General features: G+C 46.0%; 15 protein-coding genes across 15 annotated transcripts; 10 read left to right on the plus strand and 5 right to left on the minus strand.

The window, feature by feature from the left end:
- Nucleotides 1-146: 146 nt before the first annotated feature.
- PPS1 (tyrosine/serine/threonine protein phosphatase PPS1) lies at nt 147-2627 on the plus strand (the record flags this gene model as incomplete). Its single annotated transcript, XM_037284647.1, has 1 exon — nt 147-2627. The coding sequence occupies one exon, from the start codon at nt 147-149 to the stop codon at nt 2625-2627; it is 2481 nt and encodes an 826-aa protein (XP_037140543.1).
- A 71-nt stretch (nt 2628-2698) lies between these two features.
- Nucleotides 2699-3757, minus strand: HG536_0F01950 (uncharacterized protein; the record flags this gene model as incomplete). Its single annotated transcript, XM_037284648.1, has 1 exon — nt 2699-3757. One exon carries the CDS (start codon nt 3755-3757, stop codon nt 2699-2701), a length of 1059 nt encoding a protein of 352 aa, XP_037140544.1.
- A 174-nt stretch (nt 3758-3931) lies between these two features.
- Nucleotides 3932-4669, minus strand: MRPL8 (mitochondrial 54S ribosomal protein bL17m; the record flags this gene model as incomplete). The annotated part of the gene is made up of 1 exon (XM_037284649.1): nt 3932-4669. One exon carries the CDS (start codon nt 4667-4669, stop codon nt 3932-3934), a length of 738 nt encoding a protein of 245 aa, XP_037140545.1.
- A 382-nt stretch (nt 4670-5051) lies between these two features.
- On the plus strand, nt 5052-5318 carry COA3 (Coa3p; the record flags this gene model as incomplete). The annotated part of the gene is made up of 1 exon (XM_037284650.1): nt 5052-5318. One exon carries the CDS (start codon nt 5052-5054, stop codon nt 5316-5318), a length of 267 nt encoding a protein of 88 aa, XP_037140546.1.
- Nucleotides 5319-5400: 82 nt separating this feature from the next.
- TSC10 (3-dehydrosphinganine reductase) lies at nt 5401-6471 on the plus strand (the record flags this gene model as incomplete). The annotated part of the gene is made up of 1 exon (XM_037284651.1): nt 5401-6471. One exon carries the CDS (start codon nt 5401-5403, stop codon nt 6469-6471), a length of 1071 nt encoding a protein of 356 aa, XP_037140547.1.
- Nucleotides 6472-6634: 163 nt separating this feature from the next.
- REI1 (Rei1p) lies at nt 6635-7792 on the plus strand (the record flags this gene model as incomplete). The annotated part of the gene is made up of 1 exon (XM_037284652.1): nt 6635-7792. The coding sequence occupies one exon, from the start codon at nt 6635-6637 to the stop codon at nt 7790-7792; it is 1158 nt and encodes a 385-aa protein (XP_037140548.1).
- Nucleotides 7793-7919: 127 nt separating this feature from the next.
- LAS21 (mannose-ethanolamine phosphotransferase LAS21) lies at nt 7920-10352 on the plus strand (the record flags this gene model as incomplete). Its single annotated transcript, XM_037284653.1, has 1 exon — nt 7920-10352. One exon carries the CDS (start codon nt 7920-7922, stop codon nt 10350-10352), a length of 2433 nt encoding a protein of 810 aa, XP_037140549.1.
- A 196-nt stretch (nt 10353-10548) lies between these two features.
- Nucleotides 10549-10848, plus strand: MRPL37 (mitochondrial 54S ribosomal protein mL54; the record flags this gene model as incomplete). The annotated part of the gene is made up of 1 exon (XM_037284654.1): nt 10549-10848. The coding sequence occupies one exon, from the start codon at nt 10549-10551 to the stop codon at nt 10846-10848; it is 300 nt and encodes a 99-aa protein (XP_037140550.1).
- A 194-nt stretch (nt 10849-11042) lies between these two features.
- On the plus strand, nt 11043-13133 carry NUP82 (linker nucleoporin NUP82; the record flags this gene model as incomplete). Its single annotated transcript, XM_037284655.1, has 1 exon — nt 11043-13133. One exon carries the CDS (start codon nt 11043-11045, stop codon nt 13131-13133), a length of 2091 nt encoding a protein of 696 aa, XP_037140551.1.
- A 56-nt stretch (nt 13134-13189) lies between these two features.
- On the minus strand, nt 13190-13630 carry SDH8 (Sdh8p; the record flags this gene model as incomplete). Its single annotated transcript, XM_037284656.1, has 1 exon — nt 13190-13630. One exon carries the CDS (start codon nt 13628-13630, stop codon nt 13190-13192), a length of 441 nt encoding a protein of 146 aa, XP_037140552.1.
- A 93-nt stretch (nt 13631-13723) lies between these two features.
- BNA3 (kynurenine--oxoglutarate transaminase) lies at nt 13724-15154 on the plus strand (the record flags this gene model as incomplete). The annotated part of the gene is made up of 1 exon (XM_037284657.1): nt 13724-15154. One exon carries the CDS (start codon nt 13724-13726, stop codon nt 15152-15154), a length of 1431 nt encoding a protein of 476 aa, XP_037140553.1.
- Nucleotides 15155-15319: 165 nt separating this feature from the next.
- YHC3 (amino acid transporter YHC3) lies at nt 15320-16543 on the plus strand (the record flags this gene model as incomplete). The annotated part of the gene is made up of 1 exon (XM_037284658.1): nt 15320-16543. The coding sequence occupies one exon, from the start codon at nt 15320-15322 to the stop codon at nt 16541-16543; it is 1224 nt and encodes a 407-aa protein (XP_037140554.1).
- Nucleotides 16544-16580: 37 nt separating this feature from the next.
- BIT61 (Bit61p) lies at nt 16581-18164 on the minus strand (the record flags this gene model as incomplete). The annotated part of the gene is made up of 1 exon (XM_037284659.1): nt 16581-18164. One exon carries the CDS (start codon nt 18162-18164, stop codon nt 16581-16583), a length of 1584 nt encoding a protein of 527 aa, XP_037140555.1.
- A 137-nt stretch (nt 18165-18301) lies between these two features.
- IKS1 (protein kinase IKS1) lies at nt 18302-20158 on the minus strand (the record flags this gene model as incomplete). Its single annotated transcript, XM_037284660.1, has 1 exon — nt 18302-20158. One exon carries the CDS (start codon nt 20156-20158, stop codon nt 18302-18304), a length of 1857 nt encoding a protein of 618 aa, XP_037140556.1.
- Nucleotides 20159-20668: 510 nt separating this feature from the next.
- EFM2 (S-adenosylmethionine-dependent methyltransferase) lies at nt 20669-21877 on the plus strand (the record flags this gene model as incomplete). Its single annotated transcript, XM_037284661.1, has 1 exon — nt 20669-21877. The coding sequence occupies one exon, from the start codon at nt 20669-20671 to the stop codon at nt 21875-21877; it is 1209 nt and encodes a 402-aa protein (XP_037140557.1).
- Between the last annotated feature and the right edge of the window lie 34 nt (nt 21878-21911).

The raw sequence follows: 21911 nt of genomic DNA on the forward strand, positions 1-21911 counted from the left end.
GTCGCTCTTAAGGAGCCATCGAGTTTAACCTTTGAGATCGAAATTCCAGAGTTTATAAAGCATACTGAGGCGATCTGAAGTGGCTGAATCTTGGTTAGTACTGGATTATTGTGGTACTGCTGGTACAGGAAGCTTCCTGTCGCAAGATGTGTGATTTTTCTGCTGTACAAAGAAGTTCTTCCAAGAGACAGAATACTGGTGATGATTGTGGCCTGGGATCGATCCAGATCAAGAGACATGATTCAGAAAAGGGTTCTAGCGACCTTGGAACATTGCAATTCAATGGAATTTCAGCTGGAGAACTTTGCGATCGTTTGAGGTCGCACCTTTCAACCCCACTGCCTGCGTGCGATCAAATGTTTCCGTGGCTACACAGTTATTCGACATCGGCACCGCCTAGCTTTCCGAGTGCCGTTTCCATTGTACGTTCACAGCCAATGTGTGAAGGCTGGATTCAAAATTCTGGTATTCTACGGTGCTCAATGGATCCTCACGACTTCCTGATGAATTGGAGTGCTGAAAAAGCTCAGCCGTTCCATCACTCGGATAGGGCCGCAGCAGAGCTCATCTTGAAGAACGTGATAAGGGAAGAACTCTCAAAGGTGAATGAGTCAGTAGTAGAGCAAGATCTGAATGATGTGGTTCGCTTATGTTCTCAGTATGGCGTTTTGCCCTTTCTGATGACAGACGCACTCACTAGGCAGACCTACGCTCTGAAAAAAAGACCTGAGGTATCAAACAGTCGCGATGTGGCTGTTATTCATGCGCCGAAGCAGCCTGGCTCTTTCAGAAGATTTGATATTCAACCATCGAAGATGGTCGAAATGTCACCAATCATAGTTGTGTACTGCTTTGTCGCGCAAGATTGCCATGATTTTACCAAGCATCCATGTCAGAGATGCTACCAGCTGGCTAAAGTCTTGAACATTGCTCTGAAGTTGGTTCGGAGGAATTATCCTGCGGCACAGTTGGCTAGCACGGAAATCAGGATTTTACAGTACTCATCACTTGAAGAGATTCCAAAGTCGCTAATAGGCACGGTGCCCATGAAGTCGTCAACTTTGAAGAAACATGCTCCAGAGCAACTCGTATCGCATTTCGATGTCGTATCTTTTAACAACTGGGATAGGGACCTGCTCTACCGTGAGAAGCTGGAGATGTCAAAAATGTCTTCTGCCTCGCACGTTGGAAGCTCTGTGTGGTGCGGGAACTCTACTGACTACCAGGTTTATAAGCTGCTAAAGAAATGTCGAAAGGCCAATAGCATGACCATCCGTGGGCAACCGTCTTCCTCCTTCGAGAGTGGCTCGATCGTGAAGTTGGACAATCTAAAATTCAATCCTGATAAGCTGGATCTTATCGACTCGAAATTTTTTGACATACCTGAACCAGAGAGGAACTGGAGTTTGATGATAAGGTGCGTAGAAAGTGTAGGCCTGCCGTCATTAGAGAAATTGTGGGAGTGTTTTTTAAACGTCTCCCAAAGCGACAGCACAAATCCGGCAGAGATTAGCTTTCCCAGCTCCGGTACTATAACACTCGGTTCTCTTAATATCAATCTGGTTAAAATCATTCTCAACACCTGCTACATCATCCATCGAGTGTCTATGCTAAAAAGTAGCGAAATTTTAATGTACTGTTCAGATGGCTACACAGAGACTGCCTTTCTATTAGTGTCTTACCTGATATTCTTCTGGGATTTGCCTTTGGAGGAAGTTTTAATAAGACTGCATTGCGAATATCAACGTCCATTTTTTTTATTCCATATGGATTTACAGGTATTGGGACATTTACAAACTTTGCTGAGAACTTTCAGCCCTAAGAGAAAAGAGAACCTTCCTTACTACGAAACAAGTGCCGACAAGGGCTTCGAACCACTTGATATAACTCCGGAGATGTTCAGCAAAATCTTCCTTTTCAGAATACCGCCTGGCTCTGATTTTTCTAACCTTAAGGGACCTCTTCCGTCGCGGATTCTGCCGCACATGTATCTGGGATCTCTAGAACATGCTCATTCTCCTGATTTGTTGAAGAAACTTGGCATCAATTATATCGTTTCCGTCGGGGAACACCTTTCCTGGGCCGAGAGCACTAATTCAAGAAGTAGGGCGTCATCTTCACCAATACTAGCATCGACATCAGCATCAAAAGTGACGGGTGGCTATCAAGCACGCCCCCGTGGATATACAGTTGAAACTCAAACTAAAGCCAGCCTGCACGATCATAGCGACAGCTCATTCGATATTTTCGAGAAGGACGACTTCAAGATTTTGAGAATTATGAACCTAGGCGATAATGGTAAAGATACTCTCACTCATCAGTTGGAACATGTTTTATCCTTTATTGATGATTGCTATAGAGCAAACGGTAAAGTTTTGGTGCATTGCATGGTCGGGGTGTCGAGATCGGCCACAGTTTGCATAGCGGAATGCATGAAGCGTTTACGGTGTGACGTTTTGAGGGCTTACTTGTTTGTGAGAGTCAGACGGCTGAATGTCATTATTCAGCCCAATCTTATGTTCATGTATGAATTACTGAAGTGGCAGGAACAACAATTGCATCAAAGGGAGATTGATTGGCACATTCTCTGTAGGTCGATATCGGAGCTGAATACGAACTATATCTGACGCCCAACCCATCCTTTCACATAACTGTGTTAACAAAGAATTTATACCTTACGTACATGAGATTTTCGTAGTCAATCTAATACAGCATATTTCAAAAGATGATCTGGAATCGAACCGAAAAGATTCTTCTCCTTCAACCACTTCTTGGACGACACTCTTTCCGCATATTTATGACCAGAGTCACACAATATAGTTACCACATTGGCACCCTCAGGTAACTTTTCTGCGACTTTACATGCGGCTACGACATTAAGAGCAGAAGTGCCACCTATATAAAGCCCCTCTTCATCGAGCAACCTGTAGATCATGGCGATTGATTCTTCATCTGGAACGAATACCGCTTCATCGATTAGTTCAACGGATGCTTCCAAGTTTTTGGTGATTCGACCTTGACCGATGCCTTCAGTGAATGAAGAGCCTTTGCGATCTAGAGTACCTTGTGTGACATACGAGTAGATCACAGATCCCGGCGGATCTGCAGCAACCAGTTGACATTTCCCGTTGGTAGCTTCCTTCAAATAGCGCCCCACACCTGTCAAGGTGCCTCCCGTACCAGTAGAACAGGTGAAAGCATCGCACGACAGGCCATTCTGCTTCAATTGCTCGTAAATTTCAGGACCCGTAGTGTAATAATGTGCTTTCCAGTTTGCTGGATTGTCGAATTGATCAGTCCAGACCGCATTTGGGAGTCTAGCAGCATGGTCCCTCGCTCTGTTGTTGAAGTTTAGTGGATCGCTAACAGGACACACCGGAACAGGATGCACTTCTGCCCCAAGGAATTTCAGTAGATTGATCTTAGAGGCGGATTGAGTGTTTGGCATGTAGAAAATAGACTTATAGCCACGGGCTCTTGCGATATGGGCTAGCCCAATGGCTGTGTTGCCCGCAGAGCCCTCAACAATAGTCGGATTGGGCTTATTAGGGTCAATTTGCCCGAGTCGCTCGGCTTCTTTTATCAAATAGAGCGCAGCTCGATCTTTCACTGATCCACCTGGATTTTGCAACTCCGATTTCCCCCATATGTTCCTTCCCAGCTGTTCAGACAGCTTAGTCAATTTGATAAGTGGAGTGTTACCGATAGCATCGGCCAAACCATTGAAAGCAACTACCGGGTTTTTCACCAGAGGCATCCTGAAGTCCCAGCTCCTATTTCAATCCAATAAGCTTCCTATCTGGATCTTTATGCCAGAGATTCAACCGGCTGGGGCATTGAAGTTAGTCACTTGTTCGCGCGAAAGCACTATAATAGGCGATCACCAACGTTGTGATTTATATACAAGGATTAACTAACATCATCTGAATATTCAAGGAGCCGGTGCGAAGTCCCTGACTGGCCTCTGGCTCACGAATGCGTAGCCCCCGTTTTTCTTGCCCTTCTTAGTGGCAGACGAGCCTGGTCCCTGCATTTGCTCCAGCAGGACGTCTACTACGCCCGTCTCTATGGTCTCATTCCACTCTTCTCCCTGGTGCTCTTTCAGAAAGCGTCTGACGGCGAGAATCTCCGATCTCAGCTGCTCTGGCGTCTTGCCCACGAGCATTTTCTTCAGACTCTTCAGCGTGAGCGAGCTGTACGGCTTGTGGCAGCTCTCGTCATGCATGGTGTTCTTCACCAGCAGCCACAGCTTCATGTTTCCTCTGTTGAAATTGCCCTCGGAGTCTATCACCGGTGTGTTCACCAGCTCCAGGACAGACTGCTTCGCCTTGTCGCCCAGTCTGCGCTCCAGATGCAGCACTCTCGTGTAGCCACCGTTCCGGCCCACATAGTTGGGAGCTATCTCCCCCAGCAGTCTCCCCATCAGCTTGGAATTGTCGCCAGCCAAAAACAGTCTCGATTGGATCTCCGAGCGCAGCGGAGACGAAGGATTCTCGTTAACCTTCTTGGCCCAGCTGATCACCCTCTCGGCAAGTCTGGATGCCTCCTTACACTTCTCATGTGTCGACACGATGCTGCCATGTTGCAGCAATTGCGTAACCATATTCTTCAAAAGCGCATCCCGGTGCGGCTTTGTACGCGACAGCTTACGAGCCAGTCCAACAGTCATCCTAGCAAACACCGAATCCGAACCAGAACCAGCACCACAACCTTGCCAATGGCTTTCAAACTGCTGCTCTAAGTACTGATGAAATTTCGTAGTCAATCAAGAGGTGCTATTAGAGATCATTACATACGACCGCATAACCACTACTTAAACCGTTCAACGGCCCAAGACCGTCGGTATGACGGCCAGAGGTGTTCTTACGCGCCATAAGTCGTCAATTGGCTTTATATAGCTGCTCTTTGGGCTCCGAACGCTGTCTTTTCTGCGATTTTAGCCTTGTTCCTGTATAAGAGATGGCCTACAAGGGCTTGAAAAAGCCATCAGACTTTGCAGCTCACAGACAGAAGAGCATAGAAAGAGCAGGAATCAATCGGTTGGCGTCGTGATGGTGTTGGATCCCTCTAAATATCAGGATAGAAGAACATGGAAGATGACCCCAGCGATGATAAGGGCAAGACAGCCCTTTTTCAAAGGTAATATGATTGGACTGGCTCTACTGGTAGCAGTCACTGGCGGTGTGTACGCCTACACCTACAACTTTTTGCACAGGGATAACGATTTTGCGGATGTGCCCATCCCACCTATCGATGAGAAGGAGCTGGCGCAGCTGAAGAAGGAGTACGAAGTGCTCAAGGCCAACAGAGACAAGTGAGGGAGTTTGGGTGGTTGTGTAGCGCTTTATGTATTGCAGACGTGTAAATAAGGTAGGAATGCGCCGATTTCGGTGATCTTGTATGGTGTTCTGTCGCGTAGACGGTACCTCCAAGACATTTAGCAGAACAGACCGTTACTTACAGGACGTCGAGTGGGAGACGAGGGAATCAGGCGAGATGAAGGGTACGAAATATACGCTGGAGGACCAGGTGGTGTTGATTAGCGGCGGGTCGCAGGGTCTCGGTAAACAGTTCGCGGCCAAATACTACAGGGAGACTGTCAACTCGAAGATAATCATAGTGAGCAGAGGCGCAGAAAAGCTGGTATCTGCGGTGCAGGAGATCACAGATGGCAAAGTGGAGCCGAAAGAGCTGGGTTTCGACGCTGAATGGTCTGACAAGGATAGAATTGGCTACATTCCGTGCGATCTCTCGGATCGCGAAGACGTGGCTCGTCTGTTCGAGGTGCTAGCGGCCAAGCATATCCAGTTGAGCCAGGTGTTGGCATGTGCTGGCGGGTCTACCCCGAAGCTGTTCAAGGATCTGACCGATGTGGAGCTCGAGGCTGGGGTGAAGATGAACTACCTTACGGCGCTGTTCCTAAGTCACAAAGTGGCGCAACTATTCCCAAAGTGCCATCTCGTGCTATTCTCAAGTGAAACAAGCTTCTTTCCCTTCATCGGGTACGCTCAGTATGCCCCTCTCAAGGGCTCTATCAAGTCGCTCACGTCGATCTTGAGACAGGAAATGCCAGAGATGAGAATCTCGTGTGTTTACCCCGGAAACTTCGACAGCGAGGGCTATGCTGTCGAGGAAACTACGAAGCCCTCCATAACCAAGGAGATAGAGGGCGCCTCTGAGCTTATCTCCTGCGAGGAGTGTTGCAACCGGGTTGTTCGCTGGCTGCACCGAGGCTACGACGACATCACTGTCGACTTCATTGGCTGGGTCCTCATGAGCACGGACATGGGGCTCAACAAGCACAACAACCAGTCGTTTCTGTGGTTCGTTCAGTTACTCATCGGCACTTTTGCCAACTTTCTAATCGTCCCAATTTACATGCTAATTTGCTCGAGGAACATCAAAAAATGGCACAAGAGCCAAGACAGAGGTCTGTTGAAGAAACCACACGCAGCGGACGACGCTCAATAGGCCAGACGGCCGAGTATTTGAGCCTTCACTGTTCATCATGTGATGGTTATAGAGTGTCTTTTTTACCAATGCGATGAGATGGAAATACTTAGTGAAAATTTGACTAATGAGCCTGAAAAGTTGATGGAATAAGTGTTATAGTAGCCCAAAGAGTCCCGTCATCATGTCGACGTATACCTGTAATACATGTGAGCTGCAATTTTCGAGTAGCCAGGCTCAAAGAGAGCATATGAAGTCGGACTGGCATCGCTATAATCTGAAGAGACGGGTTGCTCACTTGTCACCGATCACTGAGGAATTGTTCAACTCGAAGGTTCAAGCAGTGTCTAATCAAGAGGCAGAAATGCAGAGCTCTGAAGACAAGAAGCAGATGACCAAAAAAGAGGCTAGAAGAAGGGAGAAGGAGGCTCTACTGGAGAAAAAAAGAGAGTTATTGAAGCTAGCTGAGCAGAATGCCTTGAAAAAGATGAAGGAGCAGGAGGTGCCACAGGGGGGAAAGGCGGAAAGAGCGGAACCGAAGGTGGATGAATCACCTTCAGCTGAGGATTTGACTGAAGAGCAGCTGGCGGAGAAACTGATGCAACAGAAGATCGACAACAAAGTGGATATACCGTTGACTGAATGTTTCTTTTGCACCAAGAGTAAAAATTCGAAGACCGTCGAACAGAATCTGGACCACATGTTCAAGAATCACGGCTTCTATATACCCGAACAGAAGTACTTGACCGATCGAGACGGGTTGCTGGAATACATATCTGAGAAAATCGGCCTTGGAAATGTCTGCATTGTGTGTAACTTCCAAGGTAGGACGTTGGAATCCGTCAAAGCTCATATGTTGGCCAAGAGACATTGCAGGATCCCTTACGAGGAGGAAGACGAAAAGCTTGAAGTGTCACAGTTCTACGACTTTTCGAGTACCTACAAGCAGCACCAATCAGTCGATGCTGCTGAGACTAACGAGGATGACTGGGAAGATATTGGAAGTGGTGAGGAAGACGCCAGCGACGATGAAGATGTTCCGCAAGATTACATCTACCACGACGGTGTAGAGCTTCATCTACCGACCGGCATCAAAGTCGGTCACAGATCACTGCAACGTTATTACAGGCAAAACTTACGGCCTGAGGTTGAATTGACCGAGGGACAGGGCACGCTGGTGGCAGCAGAAACCAGGTCATTCCTCACATCCTTTGACAGAAAGCAAGTTCAAGTCCAACAACGGGTCTGGCAAACAGAGGTCAAAGACAAGAAGAGACACGATAAAAGAGCTGCGAAATTCATCAATAATCAACCTCATTATAGAGACCAATTATTACAATAAGTTGTCTTACCATCTATTTTGTATATTAGTTACTTGAATCTTATATTTTCGCGTTTGAATCTAAAGATAAATAGAGCTCAAGAAACCAGAGCATCTTTAGGGCCTTGAAGGACAGATACTGAGTCTAATGGCGAAGCGAATTTTCGCACTATTGGTCTGCCAATTGGTTGCCATTTCACTCTTTTGTGCTGGGTTTTTCCCCCAAAAGAAAGTACTTAAAGGTGATGCTAAATTTCTAATTGAACCTGATCTGCAAAGCAAGACCAAACCAGTGTTTAGCAAGTTTGTCTTAGTTGTGATCGACGCTCTTAGAAGTGATTTCGTCTTTGAGGAATCAAAGTCGCACTTCTTTCAGCTCCATTCCTTGCTTGAACAAGGCAATGCTTGGGGCTTCACGGCTTTCTCCAATCCGCCGACAGTTACACTACCGAGACTGAAAGGTATTACCACTGGATCAACGCCTAATTTTCTGGATGCCATTTTGAACGTTGCTGAGGGCGATTCTTCGTCTAACTTGAATGAGCAGGACTCTTGGGTTAAACAATTTGTCAATTATAACAAGAGAATTAGGTTCTTCGGAGATGATACATGGCTTAAATTATTCCCACTCGACTTCTTTGACGAGTACGAAGGTACCAATTCTTTCTTTGTTAGTGATTTTGAACAAGTCGATCATAACGTCACCAGGCATATCTCGGAACAGTTGATGAATCAGGAAGACTGGGATGTTTTGATATTGCATTACTTGGGTTTAGATCACATTGGGCACAAAGGTGGATCAGATTCGCAATTCATGCCTGCGAAGCACCAGGAAATGGACGAGATAATTGGGCAAATTTACGAAAATTCTGGTAATGACACGCTGATTTGCGTCATGGGTGACCATGGAATGAATGATAATGGTAACCATGGAGGCTCTTCATCGGGAGAAACGTCGGCGGCCATGGTCCTGATGTCCAAGAAACTGCAGGATTATGAAGTGCCTGCGCAACAAAAGTTAGTTCGCCTACCCGTTAAGGATACCTCTACAAATCCTACGTACCAGTATTTGACATCAATACAGCAGGTGGATTTGGTCCCCACTCTGGCAACCCTTTTCAACTTTCCAATACCCAAAAACAGCGTAGGTGTGGTAATTCGCGAAACGCTGCAGCTGTTGGATGATAAACTGGCAGCCATTAAAGTTCAGGAAAACTTTCGGCAACTGCAATCTGTAAAAAGAAGCCACAAGGATACAGATGATGTCTTCGAGAATCTTGACGCCACTTTTCAAAAAATGAGAGATATTCAGAGCGAATTGATGAGGTCTGCTACAGACTACAATTACGAGTTTTTGTACCTGGGCCTTCTGATACTTCTGGTTTCCACCATGGCTGCGATGGCGGCAGGTTTGCAGCAGATCAGGCTTGAAAAGCCCTTCTTCATCATTTTAACCATTTCGCTGATTGTGGGACTCTCGAGTTTCGGAAGTAGTTTTGTGGAGGAAGAGCATCAAATATGGTGGTGGATCGCTACTGGAGGAGTCCTGCTATCCAGCTTGCACCTTCCTGATAAGAAATTTACACACTTGATAATATTGCTCTGCCTAAGAATAATACGAGGCTGGAATAACAGCGGTCAAAAGCATTTCTATGAAAACACCATCTTTGAGATTTTAAAGCGTAACCCCATTCAACAATGGTACCTGAATTTTTTCACCATTTTCGGCTTGGGTCTCCTTCAGAGCGACCTCCTCTCCTTTGTGTCCACTTTGTTGGTCAGCATGCTTTGCTTCGTCTACAAGGTAAGTTGGTCTATAGTCAACAGGGAAAGAGTACCCGACTGGATGTATCAAGTTGCATTAAAAAGCTGCTCCATTATCACAGGCAGCACGACAGGTGACGTTTTCGAAGAATCGCTGGTGCCAGTAGCTCGCCTCTTTTACAAATGCTTCCTGACATGCATTCTAATCAACCTTGGTTTTGCCAAATTGACGTCCAAGAGGGGCGCTCTAAACTCGATCTCCACACTTCTCACAATGTTATTGGTTTTCCAATCACCTTCTTCTAACATCCCCATGTTCCTAGCGTACAATGCCCTGAGAAATTCACTAACGAAACTCCTAGTTGAGGACTATGGCTCAAGCTCCTTCGTCACATCAATAACGTCCCTGGTGCTGCAATATTTCACATTCTTCCATTTTGGTGGTACCAACTCAATAGCCACTGTGGATCTATCCAACGCCTACCATGGGGTATCACAGGACTACAACATTTACCTTGTCGGATTTATGATGTGTCTCTCCAATTTCGTACCATCGATCTACTGGTCCATTTTTACCTGGAGAATCCTCTACAGCGGAAACCAAAAATGGAATCGCTTTTCGCACAACAAATTGACATTTTTCATGTTCAACTGCGTCTCAGGCTGCGCTCTCTTACTGGCATGTCTGATTTTAAGATTCCATCTCTTTATATGGAGCGTTTTCAGCCCGAAACTATGCTATTATGCCGCTTGGAACATCTTCATGAACCTCGTAATTGGCTGGATACTCGAGATACCGCTTTTACTGATGAATTGATAGAATCCCAAGGCTTACAGGGCTCTCAAGGCTGTTTTCTATGGTATATCCAGCATTTTACCCAACGTCTTTAGTGATGCCTCTTAATCGGGACTTTTTTCACTGTAAAGTTCTATTGAAATGGGTCTAAATGACAGCGAATACAACTGGAGATCAGCTACTGGCAACCTAGGCGCAATTTCAGCGACCATCGCAGATGTTTCGTTTCATTCCAAGACGCTTTTTTAATGCTGGGCTCCGTCTGCAAGAAGAATCTTCAAGAGTGATCAAATCCTCCTGTCCGGCTGGGACCGTGCTAAACCTAAATGTTAAGAAGTCTGGCAAGGATCCAATCGCATTAGAAGATCATGAATACCCAGCATGGCTTTGGGAAGTGCTGGATAAAGAAGCTCAGGCCAGAAAACTGGCAGAAGATCCGCTGAAATTAAGGAAAAAGCAGATTCGAAAGGCCAATCGAGCACGGATCAAGCAAAATAACTTCCTGCAGCAACTGTGAACGCTGATGATGGCTTGTAAATACACTTTAGCACATTCTATAGTATCGATCTTCAAGAATATCACCTTGGACGTCACCTACAGTCTATAAGCGAAAGCCCTCTCTAAGCATTGACTAAGAGTGAAGGCTAGGTCTCATAGAAGCTAATTGTGTCTTGTGAGAACGTCTCAAACTGTGTTGCCAGCTTTGATCTCATGAAGGCAAATTCTCATCGCATCTTTGGGGGAAATTTCGTCAGCAGCAATGCGTCAGAGAGGTTTTTTATCACTGCTAAAGATGGTTCACGAGCAGTAGCAATTGAGGATTCTACGGTGAGATGGTGCGATACATCTGATCAGGATTATAATTTCATGCCGTTATTATCTAAACTGGGCGGGTTCAAGCATGCAGTGGTCTCGAAGGACGCGGAATATGTGTGTCTGTACAGCGACGTCGAGTTTAGAATGATTGAGATCCCGTGGGGCTACAAAGATGCTTCCAGCATGGCTAGAGCGTTCCAAAAGTGCTCCCATAAGCTGGGCAGAGGTGAGGCAAGATATAAACAGATTCTTTTCCATCCGCTAGCTTGTCAGCAAAACACTTTAGTTATTCTGAAAGATGATGACTCCGTTACTATAGCGTACTGGAAAGATATTACAGGGACCAAGGATGTGGTTTTGAATCTTTCTGGCGGTGCATACAGTCTCGATTCGTACGTTAGCGATATTGAGAGTATTACGTTTGGGGTGGACGGTATCACACTTTATGCGCTGAGCATCAGCGAAGGGGCGGATATCTATTCCTTTTATCCATGTTTACCTCCAGTGATTGATATTCCAGAAAATCTCTTGGATGAGTTGATGTACAAGTCGTTGATCCAGTACGAGGAACTGACCGCTGAAACCAAGTCCGAGATAAAGGAGAATACAATAAAGCAGCTACAGTTCGTTTCAAAACTTCGTGGATCTCAAAGTGGCGTGAAGTCGCGGGAAATTCATTCTGAATTGCGCCAAGTCCGTGCTCAGGGCCCTTTCACTATGGCGCCGTTCCCAGATGAAATATACGGCTGCAACGGTCGCATGATCTGTAGCATGCCGATCGATCAAAATAAGCAACTACTTATCATGGCCTTAGACGATGGCAAAGTTGCAATTTTTTTCCAAGACCTCGAACCCACGATGAACTGGGCATTTGCGGGATACAGCTTTAACAACTCTTTAGTCCTTGTTGAATTGATAAAGCTAGAAATCAGAAGCATCAAGCAAATTATGGTTGAGAAGAAATTACCTGGTCGGTTTTCAGTCCTGGCCGACAATGGCATGGTTTCAGTCGACACAACCAGGTGGTCCACTGTCCTGGCGAAATGTCTTGACGAGTCAGATCTACGACCACTCGGTGCACTGGACTTCAAGAGTGAAACGACTTTCCTCCAATACAATAGCACGCCGCAATCGGTAGCTTTCTGGTCGTCAAACACAGAACAATGTATTGTAACAGTAACGGCAACTAATATAATGACTAAAGAAATAATCAGGAGACACGAAGAATCGGAAGAAATCAAAATGTCCTCGGAAGAGAGCGTCCCTAAGAAAGCTTACGAAGCTCCATATTCCCAACACATCGACGAAATCATGCAGCTGAGCCGAAGGTTTCAGAAGGAGTTGGCAAAATCACCAGGAAAGATCATCGACCCACGAGACAGGCAGGTTCCGCTTAATAATGAGTCAAATGAGAAACAACTCGAGCTTCTGACTGAAGTTTCCAAAGAGCTATTCCAGAAGATCGCCTTGGGACAAAGTCTGGGCGCGGCACTGCACAACAGACTACTGGAGCAGCAATCCGACCTGTCCCACCAGCTGAAGATCAGTGAAGAACTGATTCACAAGCGAGACGGTATCCAAGACACTCTTGCGTGGCAAACAACTCGATTCGGTCAGCTTGAAGCCCGCCATTCAAAGCTGAGAACCCGCTTGGACAAGCTGAAAGACAACTTGAGTAAGATTGGGGAATCAAACAAGTTCAAACAAATGGCAATTAGCAAGAAAGAGATGGACTGGTTCAGGGAAATCAGGGCTCAGGTACTTATGTTTAACCAGAACGTTCGCAGCTACCAAAAGCAACACGAACAGCTCGCGTTCCTAAGGAAAGAGCTGGCCCGCATCAGCACAATGGGTGCCGATAACGAGTCGAGATCTCGTGAAGAATGGCAAGAACTCCACCGCATGCTGCAAGAGGACACCAGAATTTTGCAGAAATGCAGCCATGAACTGAATATTGCCTCTCGTCAAGTGCCAGCTAATCCCTAACCCGAACCCAACCTACCTATTTACCTATAATAAAGCCATTACTAACATAACTCATTTCAAAAGTCAGTCACCCTTCCGTTGAACGAATAATCTCCATGTCTCAGCGGATCCTGCTTAGGACCACCAATCTCGCCAGTCTCAGGGTTCTTATCCCCCTCAAACTCAGGCAACGTCTTCGAAAACTCTGGTGAGAAAGACCCAATCTCATTTTTGGTCAGCATTGGCGAGTTCAAGCTTTCCTTCGTGGCGTCTCCCTCTATCTCCCGATTATAAGCATCGATAGCTTCCTGTGACTGGGCGATTTTCTGCAATCTTTCAAACTCTTCCTGCTCTTCCTTTGGCAATTTTGGAGGACTTGGAGTGGCCTCTGTCTTAAAAGTCCTTCTGTGACCGCGGGTCACTGGAAATCCACGACCAGCATTGGCAATTCCACAGATTCTAAGCCTCGAAAGCATCGCAATTGATCCTACTTCTGTGTTCTTTGATGGTTTGCTCATCTCATTGCCAGTTAAACCTTATTATAATTGAAGCTTGCAACTTCACGTGCAAACTGTGAGTGTGGCTCCAATGCTCATCGAGATTGATAGCAGATGAGGACATGGTCGTTATCTTTCGAGGATTGCAATGAGCTCGACGACCGCATCTATAAGCTCAGAGTGGTCAATTGCATCGCATCGACCGGTAGGTGTATGTCAGGAAAAGTAGCGAAGACGCTGGCAACCATGACCGTGACGAGACCACGTATTGTTCCAAATAAGTACTTTACTTCGCATGTTGCCAAGGATGTTTGGTCACTGACGAATGAAGCAGCAGCTGCTGCTGCCAATAACGCGAATAACAGCGGCCGTGAACTAATAAACCTGGGACAGGGCTTCTTTTCTTACTCGCCGCCCAAATTTGCCATTAGTGAGGCTCAGAAGGCGGTGGATATACCGCTGGTTAATCAATACTCTCCCACTCGAGGTCGCCCGTCGCTGATCCAGTCTTTGATCAAGCTCTACTCGCCTTTCTACAACACTCAGTTGAAACCGGAGAATGTGACGGTCACCACCGGCGCAAACGAGGGCATTCTTGCGAGTTTGATGGGCATCATCAATCCCGGCGACGAGGTGATTGTTTTTGAGCCGTTTTTCGATCAGTATATCCCAAATATCGAGCTCTTGGGCGGCAAAGTCGTGTATGTGCCCATCAACCCCCCTAAGGGAATTGATGAGCGTGTGGTGAAGGGTACCGAGTGGACTATCGACTACGAGCAATTTGCCAACTCCATAACGGGAAAGACCAAGGCGGTGATTATCAACACGCCCCACAACCCGATTGGTAAGGTCTTTACTCGCGAGGAGCTGACAACCATAGGTAACATCTGTGTCAAGAACAACGTGGTTATTATTTCCGATGAAGTGTACGAGCATCTCTATTTCACAGACTCCTTCAGCAGGATTGCCACTTTGAGCCCCGAGATTGGTCAGTTGACTTTGTCGGTGGGCTCTGCCGGCAAATCCTTTGCTGCAACCGGCTGGAGAATCGGCTGGGTGGTCTCATTGAACCCGGAATTACTGAGTTACGTCGCTAAGGCACATACCAGGATTTGCTTCTCCTCGCCATCGCCACTGCAGGAGGCTGTGGCCAACTCCATCAACGATGCCCTGGAGATCAACTACTTCGAGCAAATGCGACAAGAGTACACTCGCAAATATGAGATCTTCACCAGCGTATTCGACGAGCTGGGTCTCCCATACACGGTGCCAGAGGGTACCTATTTCATCTTGGTCGATTTTTCCAAGGTAAAGATCCCAGAGGACTATCCATACCCTGAGGAACTCTCCGACAAAGCCAAGGACTTCCGCATCTCGCATTGGCTGATCAACGAGCTGGGCGTCGTGGCCATCCCGCCAACAGAATTCTACATCAAGGAACATGAGAAGGCTGCAGAGAATCTTCTCAGATTCGCGGTCTGCAAAGACGACCAATATCTGGAAAAGGCTGTGGAAAGACTCAGACTACTTAAGAAATTCTTGTGATACGCTTATATAGCTAGCTGAGTTGTCATTATATGTTCTAACGCTTGCACGTGCCAGGAGTTGCTCTTGCAGTGCAAAGTGCTAGTTGCATTAACCTTGTGATAAAGGTTGCTCTTATAGGGTTGATAGTTCGTTGAGGTGACTCAGTACATCAATCATATATGGATGGTATTATCTAATCGTCAAGTCTACATTTGCTTCTGGATTTTTGGGTTGGTCAATAACGTGCTTTATGTCGTTATCCTATCTGCTGCAGTTGATATAGTGGGGCCCAGCTTGCCTAAATCGCTAGTGCTACTGTTGGACATCCTGCCGGCGTTTGTCATCAAGTTGGTGGCTCCATTTTTCGTTCATAAATTGCGATATGATCACAGGATACTTTGTCTGATTGTATTCAGCTGCCTGGGGATGCTTCTAGTATCCTGTGGCAGCTTGCGGGTTTGCCTTGCCGGGGTAGCGCTGGCATCGCTGTCTTCAGGGTTTGGGGAAGTTACGTTTCTGCAATTGACTCATTACTATCAGGAAGTATCGCTAAATGGATGGTCGTCAGGAACTGGCGGTGCTGGTCTATTTGGAAGCGGTATCTACATGTTATTTACATCATTACTGGAGATTCCGGTCACCGTATCATTGCTGTCCTTCAGTGTCTTGCCGCTAGGCTTTTTACTATACTATAAACTAGGTGTTGGTCAAGAGGAAGTGAGTGATAGTGCGGTGCCGTTTCTCAATAATGATCCGGAGGAAATCAACGCTCTTACTCTGGCGCCACCAACGGGCGTTTCGTCAGTGGTGAAGCAGAATCTTTTGATTGATCTCAGAGCCAATATGTATGATACTTGTCAAAAGCTGAAAGAGCTAATCGAACCTTTTATGCTGCCGCTCACGACGGTGTATCTGTTCGAATACATGATCAATCAAGCAGTCGCTCCGACGCTTCTCTTCCCGCTGGGTCAAAAGCACGTACCATTCTTCTTCCGGAAGTATAGGGACATTTATGTCACCTACGGGACGCTGTATCAGCTGGGTGTCTTCATTTCCCGTTCTACAGCACATCTGGTGAGGATGAAAAGACTCTACTTGCTTTCATCTCTGCAATTTCTAAACCTTTTGCTGGTAATGTTGCAGTCATGGTATTATATCGTCCAATCACCATGGCCCATTATGTTTTTGGTATTTTATGAGGGCTTCCTGGGAGGAGCAGCATACGTCAACACATTTTTGAATATTCTTGAGGAGGTTGAAAACAAAAAGAGAGAGTTTGCCCTGGGTTCTGTATCCATTGCGGACTCCTTCGGAGTTCTAGTTGCTGCATTCATAGGTCTAAGGCTTGAGCCTTTTCTTTGTGGCCACCAGATAGCAGATGGTAGGCCGTGGTGTAGCATGGAATAATCTCAGCGGCAATACCATAATTTAGCGGTAATTTTGTCTATATGCTCCTTCTTGTTCCTTCTAGTAAATCCTCTATCACCTTTTGGTTCTGATCGTTGCTTTGAATCGAATTCAGAACTCCGAAGCACTGCAGCAGAGTAAGCTTGTCCTGTTGGGTGACGCCGTTTTCCTCCTCTTCATTGAAAATGTACATTTGAAAGCTTTTACTTGCTCCTTCGTTACTATCGATGAAATTTTGATAGTAAGGTAATACTATGCAGTCGCGGAAACATCGTAAAAGCAGGTAATCCACAGATAGAATATGCTGCGTTGGGCTCTCTTGAAAAGATCTATCCTGCCAGTACTTTGGGCTCGCTTGAAAGCTTCTTTCTAAGGGCATGAAAACCGCCATAACATCGTAATAAACCTGTTCATAAAAAATATGCCATATCACTCCAAGTCTCTTGAGAGATGTGTTCATGATATCCTCATTGGCATAATTAAAAACAATTTGGTTTTCCAGGATGTACAACGAAGAGGTTAAAAACTCTTCAACTTCGTCCAGGAATTTGCCATTTGGTGATGAAGCCTTGCTCTCGGTCTTCAAAGTGATATAGAAATCGAGTAATCTGTTTAAATCTTCAACTTTGGCCGGAAGTTGCCATATCCTCTTAAACTTAAACAATTCGGTGGTGATAGTGCAATGGACAGTCCAAATATTTTCTTCTAGCAGATGTAACTCTTGAGCGTGAAAGTTCTTGTAATTAGCCTCAAGGGTGGACAAGTTCTTCAAAAAATCATGCAAGAACATCAGGTTAGCTGTGAACGAGTTCTCATCCTGTATTGGCAAAAGTTGTTTATCGTACTGGCCTCCTTGGTTGAGAGAATGAAATGAATATGCAGATTTGGGTTCGCCGGAACTGTTGTGAATGAACTGAGAAGGTGCCTTATGCCTGGCATAGGAAGAATGCAAAATTTTGCTTAGTGGTGTCGGCGTAACGGATTCCAATTCTTCATCATGAGCCACCACCCTGCGTTGCCGGTGCTTGAATAGCTTTTTTGCAATGTTGGAGAGCGAGCTAGTCTTGTTTGGCATTTTTGTACTGAGCAGAGATCCTGATACGCTTGAACTACTCCTATTGGTGCTCGTTCGAAAAATTCTGGAGTTTCGATCGCCAAGGGACTGATTGTCTTTCCCTATTCCTAGAAACGTAGACCGCATTTTGCCCTTGGTGCTTGAACCGCTAGTATTTATGCTCTCATTGGAGATATCATCCTCCGATCTGTGGAAATCTCTCCTATGGGCTGAGCTGGCAAGGGAATCGCAGCTCTTCCCAGTAGCTAACGAGTGATCCTCGAGCGAAGCGTTAGACCTAAGGCTACGCTTAGATCGCCTTTGACCGCCACCATTAAAAATCGATTGAAATCCCACATGAGACCAGCTTGGTGGGAAGACGGCGGTTACTTTAGTTGAATCGAGACCTTCATCGTCATCAGGGTGAGTTAGAGTCTGAGGAATGATATTTGACGAAATACTGTAGAACCTTGCCCTTGTTCGATTGGCGGAATCCTGACCATCTTCCTGTCTCGCGGTACTTAAAACTGCTGTAGCGCTTCTCTTACGGTTCAACGGCTGCGTCATGGCTTCATTGACAACCGTAGGCCCTTTTTTGTTCCCTTTGTCTTACATAAGCTTGAAGCCCTTGTGGTCTTGACATTTTCCTTCAGATCATGAAATGTATGTATAAATGCTATGCTAGTATGTTTTAGTAAAGGCTATCAATTCGAGGCTCTGCTGTACCTGTCCATCATGAGGATAGCGCACAGGGCCAATAGAATCCATTTCTGAGACTTCAGACTGGTCTTCAGGGAGATGCCCAACAGTATGAGTGAAAAATGCGCAGTAAGCGACGCTGTCGAAGACGAAAGAATCATAATTGTTAGGACCGAATTAATTCCGATACAGAGGATGGTCTTGTATTGTGTCAATGGCATCCGCCGCTCTTCTGCCGACGATTCTTCTGTTTTTTCGTCAGCGACACTCGGATAATCCGCTGTAACGCCCTCGTTCTCGAGTGAAAAGTTGGCATCATCCTTTAGGAGCTCTAGTTCGTTGCTTGCACGACTGCTTATGAACTCTACTTGAACTGTTTTGTCGGTCAATTTTTCCAAAAACAGAATTACTTCCCCAGCGGCAGGCCTTTCGGTTGCGTTTTTCGACAATAGTAGCAGCATCAAATCGAATATTCTGCTATCTATGGCTTTCAAATGCATCTCCTCATGCTTTCTAATTAAGGAGGATTTGTCTAAAGCGAATCCCAAAATGCTATGCTTCAGCTGGCCAATCTCTAACTGAGATTCGAAAGGTAGTTCCCCAAACACAATGAAATAACAAATCATACCCAAGGAGTACAGGTCCGAAGCAAACGTGTACTCATTATAGTTTGTCGGTCTATGCTGGCTGGTACCGGGTATAATGACTTCCGGAGCGGTGAACTCCAGAGTGCCTGTAGCTCCTGTTGCCGTTCTTGATTCGCCATCCATTTGACATTCTCCGAGATCTCCGATGATTATAGTTGGGTAGTACTCCGCAATGGGCCGTTCTTCGATATTTTCCTCAAGCAAAAGGCAATTAGATGGCTTTAAATCGCGATGAATAAGGCCGATATCATGCAATTCTTGCAAGCCGGTGGCCAAATCTTTGAGTATCGAAACTATCTGTTCTGTCGAGAGACCCAGCGCTTCGTTAGGATGACTTCTTCGATATAGGAACTTCTTCTTTCTCTCTTTTGGTGACTGAAGGTCCTGGAACTTGTGAAAAACGTCCTTGAAAATAAAATCTTCCAGATTTCCACCACTGCAGTATTCCTGAAGAATGAATATGCAGGGGATATCCTCAACAGCATCCAATTGTCGTCCATCCAAGGTCCTCACTAACCCACAAGCAGTATTCATCTCCAACCAAACATGGTTGTACGTGATGAGGTTAGCACTGCGATTTGTCAAAGAGCTCAAAGCTTTCACTTCCCGAATACATTTTTGAAACCAGGCCATGTCATTGCCAATTGGAATCTTTTTCACTGCAAATATCCCCAGTTCAATATCGCCGATCTTGTGCACAACCTTATATACGGAGCCCCGGGCTCCATTCCCCAGTAATGACAAGGTCTTGAAGAACTTATGAAAGTAACCGGGGATGAAAAGGTTATCGGGGAGGAAAAACTGGTGTTGAGGTCCCAGAGCCGGTCGTTCGTTCTGCTCCAGCGAATAATGTCTATGGCTGCTTTCCAGCAATTTGAAGTACTTTCGAGAAAGAATACCCTTCGGCCTCAGTCTTCTGCTAGTTCTTGGCTCTTTCAGCACCTCCAAGACATTATTACCACCAACAGACGCATCCTTAACCTCTGTGACATCCCCAACGCTCGGATTGACTTCGGTACCACACTGAGGACACACAAATGAAGCAATTGACGCTTTCGCAGCCTGATTCCACGAAGAATCCACGTCACCCGTCTCTGTGTCGAATACTTTTTCAAAGAACTCCAGCGAACCATTTGACGGATACACTATAACTAGCGACCTTGAAGTGGGATCATCCAATATCACTGAGCCCTCTTTATATGGCACGAGACTCATATTCCGCCCGAGACACCTGCAAGCTATGCTTCATCTGCCTGTAACGATTAAGGTTTGTATGGTTGTAGATCAAATCCCTTTGATATTAACGCCTCTAAGAGCCATCACGTGGTATATTCATCCCAGCAAGCAGCCAAAGCCTAGCCGCTGGGTTCCGTATCGTTTTGATGCACTGTGCATTCCTTGTCTATGGTTTGGCCTCTCTGTAGGCTTGTCTCTTTAATTGTATCGTTCTCGAGAGTTGCTTCAGTATGGCTTCGTCTTGAAAAGCGTCATTATTTCACTTGGGCGATCAAGATAAGGATCAGGCTATCAGTGCGATCGGCTGAATGGATTGCAATGGCCTGAGAGACTTGAGCTTGACGCCTTTTATGGCTAGGAATTCGCCTTTGATCTTTGCAAGGCATAGCGGTGTGAAATTTTTCGTATAGATCTGCGATGAGGTAAATCGCTTGGCAAAACAGCTTGAGAGAATGGTTGAAGGCTGGCTAGGTTGGGTTGGCAGCTGGGATGTTTGATCCTCTTGATCTGTATACCGCCAAGGAGGCGAAGGAAGAGGGCCAGTGTGAGGAGATAGTGGGAAATGGTCACGCAAACCATCGTGCTAGCGACGAAATTGATGTCGACGATGCTGAGGGAGAAGTAGAAGACCATGGCTTTTTAGACGTTCTTGACTTACCTCCGGCGTATTTAGCGACCCCGCAGGTGTTGCTTTGCGTGCTGGGTCTGTTACAGCCAGCCACTCAAGTCAACTTTAGCGATATAAACCGTGATCGTGATGCATCGGTGTCAGTTATTTGCCAGGAGAAACATATACCATTAGAGTATCTTGAGCAGGCTGTCCGTTACTATTCTCAGCAGTGTCCAAACGCTGATCTGAACAGCGCTTCGAAAATATGCTCCAGAATTCCACAAATGGCAGTGACGCATGGGGCTTTAATGCTCCCTTACTATACCTCGGTCTTGAAGTATTATGAGGATAGGGACCATCTTTTGCGAGACGAGATCATCAGACAGGCGAGCTTAAGAATTGCTGAGAGCTGCGGACGCAGCGCTCAGCCTTCAATGACCCGACAGTTTACCTTTGACTGTCTGGAACGCTCTATTAACATTCACGAGCCATCTCTCACAGCGGATAATCTCGGCTGGAAGACTTGGGGTTCTTCTTTCATCCTCTCTCAAAAACTCATTAATAGGCTCCATCAAGGGCACTTTAAATCTCCGTTGAGGGTACTTGAACTAGGTTCTGGAACTGGCTTGGCAGGCATCTCATGGCTAGCAAAATGGGTCGAACTTCATGGCGAAGAGGGCATCGAAATGTTCCTGACAGACCTTCCAGAGATCATCTCCAACTTGCGCAAAAACGCAGACATCAACCGACTGAATAATATTGCCAAAGTGGCAGCGTTGGACTGGACAAACCCGTCACATTTCATCGAAATGCATTCTAGTAAGACTTTTGATGTCGTAATAGTTTCAGATCCAATATATTCCCCGGATCATCCAGAGTTGGTGGTCAGTATCATTGAGAGGTTCTTATCTGAGCAAGGGACGTGCTTTTTGGAGATTCCTGCTAGAGCCAGATATGCCGCTGAGAGAAGGCGATTACGTCGATTGCTCGAGGACCGAAAATTCACCATAATCCGGGAAGAGGTTGACCAAGGTCTTGAAGACTGGGGGATGGTCGAGTATCTGTTTCTAGAAATTAAACATAAATAGAAATGGAGTACAATGCAGGTAACGCCAATAATGT

The sequence above is a fragment of the Torulaspora globosa genome, chromosome 6 (assembly GCF_014133895.1).
Source record: "Torulaspora globosa chromosome 6, complete sequence".
Taxonomy (NCBI): Eukaryota; Fungi; Ascomycota; class Saccharomycetes; order Saccharomycetales; family Saccharomycetaceae; genus Torulaspora; species Torulaspora globosa.